General features: G+C 32.5%; 1 protein-coding gene across 1 annotated transcript; it reads left to right on the forward strand.

Annotated features, from left to right (window-relative positions):
- Nucleotides 1-2,989: 2,989 nt before the first annotated feature.
- On the forward strand, nt 2,990-9,134 carry LOC108379608 (transmembrane protein 120 homolog; the record flags this gene model as incomplete). The annotated part of the gene is made up of 2 exons (XM_017635960.1): nt 2,990-3,157; nt 8,995-9,134. Coding segments are annotated over exons 1-2 (308 nt in total), but the record flags the coding sequence as incomplete, so codon positions are not given.
- Between the last annotated feature and the right edge of the window lie 1,855 nt (nt 9,135-10,989).

Genomic DNA, 10,989 nt, shown 5'->3' on the forward strand with positions numbered 1-10,989 from the left:
ATTTAATTTCTTATCAATGCACAATATAATTCCAAAAAGCCTCTTGCTGAGCGAAATTCAAAAAAAAAAAAACATTTTTCTAAGTAGGGCTAAGAATTTATGAAGTTTCTGTTGAATGTTCATATTGTTGTCGTAATATTAGCTACCTGATAACTTTCGGATAAACTGAAACGGTTAAAGCAATGCATGTTTTGCACTTACAATAATATTTGTAATTTCAGTGTTGGTCAGAGGGCCGTATTTTTTTTTTTTTTTTTTTTTAAGAAAATTAAATAAAAGGCGTTTTTTGGCCATTTATATGAATCGATCTTGGGAGATCAATTTATTTTTTGACGATTTCTTCCTGCATCGATTATTTTTATTTCGAACTGGCATCTCTAATATGTTGTCGTTTGAACTGAAATTCGCGCGCTTGGGAAATCAGTACTGATTTTTGTGAATCAAATGTATTTCTTCACTTTCTTCTTGATGAAGAACCCTATAATCGTTTATTCGATTTTCGGCGAGCTCAATATAGCGATTTGTAGCCACTCGAAATTTGCACTTCATTTTACAAAAATGTAATGGGCTTTAAGACTGCATACCTAATTTTTTTTTAAATTCCGAACAAAAAGTGCTGACATGGGTGATCATCAGTTGGATTCTCCGAATAAACAGAGTGCTCTACTTTTTCGAAATTATGGGTCTTAAGAGTGACGTGAGTGCCGAAACTTGAATGCGCTGACTATTTTCTTAATGAAAAAGTGAAGGCGAAATAGTCGTGTTCTCGTTCACATCCAGACCTATTCGCAGCGCTCCCATATCGTAATTTGGAAGTCAAATGCAAACAGTGCAGTTGTTAAGGACAATCGCGTCGATATCAACGGCATACTCCTGTAATTGTACTCTTATAAAAAAGCTGCTCCAAAGCGATTTACTTGGTTATGTAGCTCTACCTTTCTTCTACAGAATTAAATGAAAGAAGTCGTTCGATAGGCAATCGCACTTTGTGAAAGCACCTTTAGTATCACACAGCTCGAGAGGTTGATTGTACCTCGTGCCGTGTAGTGGTATATTGATTCTCCGTCAGCCCTTGTCAAATTTGGTTTGGAGACAAACCGGTTTCGGCGTTGTGCCATCTTCAGTGTAATTTTTCGTTCGAACGACGCCGAAACCGGTTTGTCTCCAAACCAAAATTGACAAGGGATGACGGAAAATCGTTCCACATCACATCACACTCCTACCCTGTCGGAAACACCAACAACGAAAATGAGAATATTGATTCCTCTGATGGAGCCCCAAAATAAATAAAACTGTTTCAAAAAGGTTTCCAAGATTCCCTAGTTCGGAAATACGACATTGTTGAGGTGGTTCCCACGATGACATCTGATGAGGAATAGCTTCTTTAGCATAATGCTGCGTTCTTTCACCGCCATCATCTGCCATTCTTCGTGGGCGTGATGCTCGGACGACATGAGATGAGAGCCTGTAGTAGTACGTAGAGCTGCGTTCTGTTAGAAACTTGAGCACTTTATTCCTGACTCGTAGTTTGTTGCATATATATGGCTAAGGCGTGCGCAGAAAAGGAGAAAAGGCTCCCAAACGTCACTCCTATTATTTTGGGGGTGGTTAGTTGGCGGAATTTCGGCGCCGTCGACTAAACGTCTAATTCGAGTCTGATCTCCTTAGTTCATAAAGGGTAAAGAGTATAGCAGTAAATTTCGCCCCGGAGATGAGGAGGATGATAGACTCGGGCGAGCCTAAGACCTTGACCAAAAATTTTCATCTTTCACACAGGTTGGTTTTAGAGCATAATGAGCCATATCTTTGCTATTACTAATCAAAATTCTAAAAAATCGGATTTTCGGCCCACGCTATTGTTCACTGATGGTTGATTGTAAAAGCCAAAATTTCTTTTCCATTTTGCTTGAGAGCTGGAATCGGCCCTTTACCATGTAACGGTAGTTTTCGGAAAAGTGAAAAAAACTATATTTAATACGTGCGCCGGGTTTTAAATATTCGGCTTCGCCCGAATTTCACGATCCAAAGTTCACAGAAATATAACAAATTAATGACTTCACACTAAATCGCTAGTAAACCGTCTGTCATCTAGGGTTATCAAAACAACTATACGTTTGTATTTTAATTAGAGCTGATTAATACGAATGCCTATCAGTAATTAGTACAATGAATGTCATGCATGCAATACCGCCGATTGAAAGTATTGACAAGCAGCACGCGATGTACGTGTGAAAAACTAATTTCAGAACAAATTAGTTTATTTAAAGTTTGATATATGTATGTATATTTTAAAATGAAAATAAAAGTTGTATAGCAAAAAAAAATAAAAAAACAAAACCCATCCATTTCTTGGTCCCTCACTTTACAAATACATATTTGGAATTGACATCCATGTGTATACCAAGCGAATTTAAATTCGAATGCAAAATTTATTCATTGGGTTTACCGAATTTCGCTTATCGTATCTATTATCGAATGGTAAATGCTATCAGTAAAGAAAATGAACTTTACCCAATTTCTGCATGTTAACATTAAATTTTATATGTAGTACGTTTAGCTTGGTCATTAAAAAAACATCAAAAACCAACAATGATTTTACTGCCCACGAAAGATAAGATTTTGTGTTACAGCAAACGTGACACTAAAATAATTGCGTCCGACAACGCACTTAAATGTTTATATGTATGTAATTACCAATGTTAACCTTTGCCAGTTGCTGTCAACTGTACCTCTTATTGTTTTATATACCATGTATGTATGTATGTACGTATATGATTTCATCGTTGATATTGTATTACACGCTCCATCGCTTTTGTAAATTATTGTCAACACGTTGCAATCTATGCTGACTTTAATGGCAATAACCATTTATACTATGACATCATTCTGATATATATATTTTTTAAATTCATATTTTGCATTATTTCCTCAATTAAGAAATTAAAAATAAATAATTCTAATCTCTTTAATGTGAGTTTATTAATTCTAAATGCATCCGTTCTGCGTTTTTTTTCCACTTCATTTCAGATGTAAAACACCTCAGACGCCGGAAGAGAAGGAAAAAGTGGAGGAATTACATAAAAACACATTGAAGCGAAAAGCACAGATTCATGAAATCGAACAGTCACTACCCGCCCAATCCGGCTTGTATCTGAAGGTGAGTAGTTGAACATTAAGATCTTGTATTAAACATAGATTTGGGAGGCTCTCAAGCTGAACTTCTTGCCTCTGAATGGATGTTTGATTTACACATTTATCAACAACTATTAATTGGCCATTCGGCCAAAATCTCTTAGATGGTTAAAGCGCTAAACTAGACAAGATTAAGGGGCTATGCCACAAAAAGCTTAGACGATTTTTCTTAGATAATACTAATCGCATCACAATAAGCTTAACGTCATTTGAAAGGTGACGTTAAGAGCTGCATACATAAAAACACTGCCGGAGAAAAGTATTGGCACAGATAATTTTGCATAATGTGTGTAACATTTTTTATTTTAATACTTTCGGCTATTTTGTTTTTTTTTCAATTATTCAAAAATTCAGTTACTAGAGTAATCACGATTTTGATTACCTAAATACTAAACTATTTGAATAATTTGCTTTATGGTAATGAACATTATGAGTAATCAAATTTTCAAAGTACTCTTTACGTACATATGTATAAGGAAATAGAAGTCCCTTGATGTTTTGAATACAACGTTTCTGCTTTCAAAAATGAAAATTAAACAGTTTTTTTTTCATATGCACGCATTTTCCAAATCAAACTCATTTAATGAGCAAAATTATTATTTTTTGAGTAATCGTATTTTAAGTAACTCGATTAAGTAATCAAAAACTTGATTACTCGAGTAATTGATTACCCGAACAACTGATTAACCAACTTGTTCTTGTGATCGAATAATAGGGCTATCCTAGTTCATACTACAATAAAAAACAAAAATAAAATTCAATAAATTTGCACATTATTAATCAGATTGTTTAGAAGAAAACAATTTTGTAGCTCGTTAAACTTTAGTATAATAAACTGCAAGTTTGAAGTTGCTAAAATATTGCGTTGATTTTTTGGCAACATTTTGTGCGGACGGTGCAATTTTCTTCCATACAAAAAAAAAAAATGCATTTTCAAAAATTTTCTAAAATAAATTTTGATTAGAAAATTGCAAATTTCTATGCAAATTTATTAACTTTCCTCAGTTTTGCACCAAGCTAAGAAGTTTTATTTATATTTTTGTTGCTATACGAACTATATTTGTATGAAAGACATGCGGAAAAAAAGTTTAAATAAAAAATTTTGCATGCATTGTGTAAAATTCGTAAAAAGTATTGAGTTCCATTATTTTAGTCAAAGGCACTTAATAATTATTGGAAGATGAGTGATAGTAAAGAGAACGTCCGTTTGAAAGAACAAAAAGGGAAGGAAAAAGGAAAATTTATATTCTTAAAGGTCATCAAAAAAAGCCATCCAAGGATATTACGCTCGCTTGCTTTCGTTTATTATTAAAGATGCACTTCTGGTGACCAATCGCGAAAAACATGATTGTAAAAATGGGAGTGGTTGAGCAAGGTTGGCATGTAAGCAGCCATGAGATCATCGAACAGTATTTAAATCGAATGGAAAACGATAACTTGTCTTCAAAGATCTATAAAAGAAATTGGAAGGAAATTTTTTATACGAATTTTTAACCCTTTAACTACTTTTATTATGCGCCTTAAAGACACGACATTTTACGCCAGATTGAATTATATGGAAAAGATGTATTTCCTCATGATAACGGGATTGCTAGAAAATAAGTGAGACCGAGAATGCAAAAGAAATCTTGACAATTTTCTTATTGAGCTTCAAAACATGGGTGTCTAACAGGGCAAGATTGTTCGAACAATTCTGGTACAAAGGTCTTACAAAAAAAGCTTCTTTGCCAGCTTTTATCTCAAAATCTGGCGAGAGATTCAATGCTCGAATCCTTGGGCAGCGGAATTTTAAAATTTTACTTTTGAAGATCGTTTTATAAGATTTTAAAATTTTTTTTACTAAAAACATGTAATGAAATTAAAAAAAAAAACTAGTTTGTGAAATAACAATTTTCCAAACATCTCCAACTTTTTTTTGCGATTTGTTGGTTTGGTTGTGGTAAGTTGAATATACACAGAGGTGGATATTTGAAAACAATTTCAATAGAAAATATGTATGTATAAGAGTTTTTATAAATAATATTATTTATTAAATGTGTAAATAAATTAATTAATACGAGTGCGAAAAAAAAATTAGTAAAGATATAAGAAATATACATATACAGTATCGGTCATATCTATAGCACGCCATTTCAAAGTGATATTGTGTGCCACTTATGTTTATTTATTTACTTTTAAGAATTAAAATACAGTTCATTCTCAGACAAACCCCATATAAACCCAAGTGTAACAATTTGTAGAAAACTACAAAAAAGTGCAACAAATTTTCACCTAAATTTCAAACTTTTTTCGCGGAAGTGTAAGAATTTTTTTGAGTACACAGTTTTTTAGCCCCTTCAATTTTAGTCTGATAATGTGCAAGTTTCAAGTGGCTAAAAGTTACCGTTGATTTTTTAGAATTTTTTTCGCCAAAGGTGTTGCGGATTTCTTCCATATACAAATAAATTGAGTTTATTCATTATATGGAAGCCAATGCGACAAAAAAAATTCTAAAAAATAAACGGTAATTCGTAGCCACTTCAAATTTGCACATTATCAGACTAAAATTGAAGGGGCTAAAAAACTGTGTACTCAAAAAAATTCTAACACTTCCGAGAAAAAAGTTTGAAATTTATGTGAAAATTTGTTGCACTTTTTTGTAGCTTTCTACAAATTATTAAGCTTGGGTTTGTATCGAATTTGTCTGAGAATGAACTATATTTTAATTGAAAATTCTTAAAAATTAATAAATAAACATAAGTGGCACACAATATCACTTTGAAATGGCGTGCTATAGATATGACCGATACTGTACATATATAAAAATATAAAAAAGAATAATTTCCGGCACCATATACATGCGATAAAATCGCAAATTGATTTCGATCTTAAACCATATCGATATCAAGCGTTATTTTGTCGCTATATTAAGGTTATATCTACGTGCAGTGAAAGTGTTTACATACTTTTGCTTCGGTAGTATATTGAGCTCACAGGGCCGCAAAGAGACAAGTTCATCTTTGTTTGGTAGTATGCAGCTCCAACAATAAAATTTTAAGTTATTATTGAAAAATGGTTTCAAAATAGTATTAACGGATGTAGTATGTATGTATATTAGATTTCGATAAAAGTTTTCTATTTATGAAGCACACCTTTTTTTATTAATTTGACGGATAATTATTTTGTAGCGTTTTATTTTCTCAAAATAATGTTGCATTTATTCTGCCCTGCGCCAGGGCGGCCAAGCTTTCATGTTCTTTTCTCAGCATCCCTACATGCATATTGCGTGCTCTTTCTTTAAAATGTTGCACTCTGATAATGTTGCCATATAAGAAAGTGGCATTTTGTTCGAGAAAAGAAAACGTCATTCAAAATTCAAAAATTAAAACCCCTTACTACTGTTAAGTGGCTCATGTCTCTAATCTTTGTCGAATCCATGTCTAATCTTTAGTACTTAGTTTAGCAATCCTTACTGCTGACTTTAGTGAGGGATGGAAACGGATTAGAGAAAAAAGCCACTTAGAAGCAGTAACAGTTTTCATTTTTGGAATTTAGAATTGTGCCGTTATTGCACAGGACCATATACATATAAGCGTCCTTAAAAATTTAAAATGTCAAAATTATCAAAAATTTTTCTTTATAGTACTGTTTCTTGAAAATTTAACAATTTTAAAATGCTTTGAAACAAGTAAAAAAGTCTAAGTTCGTACGAAGCCGAACGTTATATACCCGGCGCAAGTATTCAATATAGTTTTTTCACATTTCCGAGAACTACCGTTACATGGTGTGCTGGGGTGGTTTCACCCCTATTTCAAATATCTGCGATAGTATGTTCAGTTACATTTAATGAGATAAACTTATATAGTGATATGTGGGCGGCATCACGCCCACTTTCCAAAATTCCATAATAAGTTTATTTCTTTTTAAGGGATTGTTGTAAGTATCAACTTTGAGTAACTTAGCATCCTTAAATTTCGAAATATTGAAGTTTCAGCATTTCTGAAATTTATCGTTGTATGAAAAGTGGGCGTAATTTCAATCCGATTTCAAAAATTTTCAACGTCTTGCTTTTATGTGTCAAGTACAATAAATGTTCCGAGTTTGATACAAATTCATGGAACGGTTACCGATATACAGATATGTCATAAGTGGGCGGTGTCACGCCCATTTACCAAAAATTTGTTATAAACGTATTTCTTCCTAAAGCATTCCTTTAGGCTGGTACAAGCAACCGTTATGTGAACAAAATTATAATACCCTTATGCAGAAGTGCGCTCGTGTATAAAACAAAATCAAATGGTGTACATTAAGGTGGTCCAAAAACAGTAAAGGCCGAATTGTAATTCTCTAACCCCCTGGGATTGTTCTATTTCGAAAAAAGTATACCCCTCCTTTTTTATTTTGAAATCAAAAAATATTTAGAGGTCGCTCAAAGCCCTCATAATTTTCCATGTATTTTTAAATAGGAAAAATAAATTTTTTCATAGAAATGGTATCGAATTCTTGAAAGTCAATATTTCGCGATCAGAAAACTCTGGTTCTTTTCAGGAGACTTTCAATAATAATACCCAATTCTTTATTTAACCATTTCTTTTAATACTAACGAATTTTTATTGGTCGCCCCAATTGGGTATTATTATTGGGAATCTCCTGCAGATAAACAGAGTTTTCTGCTAGAAAAATATTGATTTTTAACTATTCCATACCATATAAAATACATGGAAAACTTCGGGCGCTTTCAGCGACCTCTAAATATTTTTTGATTTCAAAATAAAAAAGTATGGTTACATATATTTTTTTCGCTATAGAACAATCCTAGGGGGTGAGAGCATAAAAATTCCTACTTTATTTTCTCACATACATTTTTGGACCTCCCTAGTATACATACATATATTGCACTTTTCGAATGCTATTCCGCTTTTGTTATTTTGTTTGCGTTAAATTCACTCGGTGTCTTCTTTTTATAATTGTTTTGTTTTCGTTATCTTCTTCGTTTCTTTTAACTTCCGCTGACCTTTTCTGGTTATTTATGAAACTAAGCACTGTCCATTTTAATTTTTTTATATTCCTTTGCATCATTCGCACTTTGCCTTTTTTGCATTTCGATTGTTGTTGGTATAGATATAGCTCAACAACATTTGATTTTTGAGTCACGCTCTGTCGTTCATAGCTATTATCCATTGATTGTTTAGCTGGTGTCAGCAAACAATTTGCAATGCAAATCTCAACAATTTGTTTGCTTTGGAATCCTTCCGTATCTGCTAAGTGTTCGATGAGCATTCGATTGCAGTTTGACAAATCGGTCGATGGTAGTATATCCTTCTTCCACACCTTTTAGTACTGGTTTCTTTTTTTATTTATTTATATTGTGCTTTTTCTATGATATATTTAAAGATTTCCAAAGTTTTTCGTGGGCTGGCTGGCTGACCGCTGGTACAGTACTACATATTTACACACATAGAATTCGGTAGTTTCAAAGTCACTGCTTCTGGCTTAGTTCTTCTTCAGTTTTTTTCAGACATTTTTCATTACCTACCACATAAATGTGTACGTACATAATATGTGCATATTATGTGTATTTACATAAAAGTTCTTCTTTTTTCCTTTTGCTCGCAAAACTTTTATTCTACGCGTACCATTCAGTACTTTCTCAAGGCACTTCTTCTGTCCTCTCTTTTTCATTTTTAACCCTAATCCAATATTAATCAGAACCTACTACATACATTCATTCTTTCATATTTCCCAACTTCGTATAAGTTACATATATCTTTTACCTATGCATTAATTTTATTAATTTCTTGCCTCAATGTTCTTCCCTTCCAGATCATACTCGGCGATGTCAACGTATCAATTCTGAACAGAAACGACAAAGTTCGCTACAAAGATGACTATGAAAAGTTTAAATTAATACTCAACGTAATTGGACTGTTAATGGCGTTTCTCAATTTGATATTCAACTACAGGTGAGTGGAGGAGCATCATCGCGTACCCAGCAAACACAGAGTCTCTAACGTTAAAGGAATATTTTGATTTTACATTTGAATTCTAATGTAGTGAATCGAATCGAAAATCAGAGTATATAGAACTACAGTGCCGGCAAAAAGTATTGGCACATCAAATTTTTCACAGTATATGCAACAACTTCTTTCTAATATTATTCCGCCAATTTTTTATAAAAATATGGTACATTCCACACAACAAAAAACATAAAAATATAAATCCTAAACTTTGTGCAAATCTCGCGAAAATTCAGCAAATTATTATGCAAATTTTCAACTTTTTAATCAGATTTTTTTTTTTAAGTATGCAGATTTGCAGCCCAATTTATTTTATTTTAATAAAGTACAAGGTTTAAGTAGCTAGGAATTACCGTTGATTTTTGGCAATTTTTTTCACGCAGTCTCTTCCACACAAAATTTTTTTTCGCAAATACTTTATATGGAAAAAATGCAAAACATCTTCAATAAAAAAAATTTCTCAAAAAATCAATACGATTTTTGACTAACTCCGAGCTTGCAGTAGTTTTACTTGAATTTACTGCAAACTCAAAAATTCTAAAAAATCTGATAAAAAAGTTGAAAATATGCTGAATTTTCGGTAGTTTTTCACAAAGTTTAGAAATTATATTTTAATGTTTTTTGTTGTAGAATGAACCATATTTTTATAAAACATTTGCGGTAAAATATTAGGAAACAAATTTATGCATATATTGTGAAATATTTGCAGTGCCAATACTGTTAGAATTCGATTAGAGAATTATTAGAAAAACACTAGACATTAGAAGCCAATTAGAATTCATACGTTAGGATACGATCTAACCTCTGTCTTGATAGCTGAGAACTAAGTTCCATTTTTGTAGAACAAGCTACAATTCTCGCCAATTTCTCTAATCATCACCTAATCTTCTACCTTAGAGAAACACATTGGAATTCGAATCAATATCTAATCGTCCTCTAACCTAAATGTTTTTTGGGTAGTTTGGTTGCAGCCAAGTCAAACGCATATTCGCGAATTGCACTCTAACGTTCCGTTAAGTGGCAGGAAACGCGAAATGCTTGCTTTGCTTTTAACTTTTTACTTCCTGCTTTGACTCTACTGTGCCATCAACTAATGGTTCGTTGCCTTAGCTTGGCTTCAACTTTCCCGGTTGTCCTATTCAGTCAGTGCTGCTATTTATTTTGCACTTTTATTCTTACACTATTTAGTTTTTCGATGGCATCATTTAAGTCATTTATTTTAGAATTTTCACACCAAGAGAATTTATTTCTGTTGAAATAATTTTCCTGTTCTGATTAAGTTTTGCAAATTGTCTTCTAATTGCATTCAAACGATATTCCAAATAATTGTTTGCCACCGAATTTCCACGAATTGTTTATGATTTTCTTTCTTCTTCATTTGAGTTTTCTTCTGTTTTTAATCTCAGGTAGTAGAAGTTGTTTAGATAATGCAAAGAAAAAGTTTCAAAAGTAGGCATTTTGTTGTTGTTTGCGAAGAAAAATAATTTGAGAGTAAAGTTTTAATTTGTTTTGCAATGAACCGTACTTGAGATCCATTAAATACAAATATTATATTAAAATGCAATTATCACAAATGAAATCAAACTGTCGCGCGGTGGTCAAGATTATGGAATTGTTGCTCCAAACAGAGACCTATTATTTTTATTTAATTCCAGTATTTTAACATATTTAACGTTACGTATGTTATTATAATCGATGCCACTATCAACGTACAAAATAGTTATCGATATAGTTATACATACATATGTCGATCTTCTGATAATTTTTTTCGAGCCCACACAGTCCATAGAGTGCTACTTAT

The sequence above is a fragment of the Rhagoletis zephyria genome, unplaced genomic scaffold, assembly GCF_001687245.7.
Source record: "Rhagoletis zephyria isolate East Lansing unplaced genomic scaffold, Rhagoletis_zephyria_1.1 Rzeph_scaffold_16771, whole genome shotgun sequence".
Taxonomy (NCBI): Eukaryota; Metazoa; Arthropoda; class Insecta; order Diptera; family Tephritidae; genus Rhagoletis; species Rhagoletis zephyria.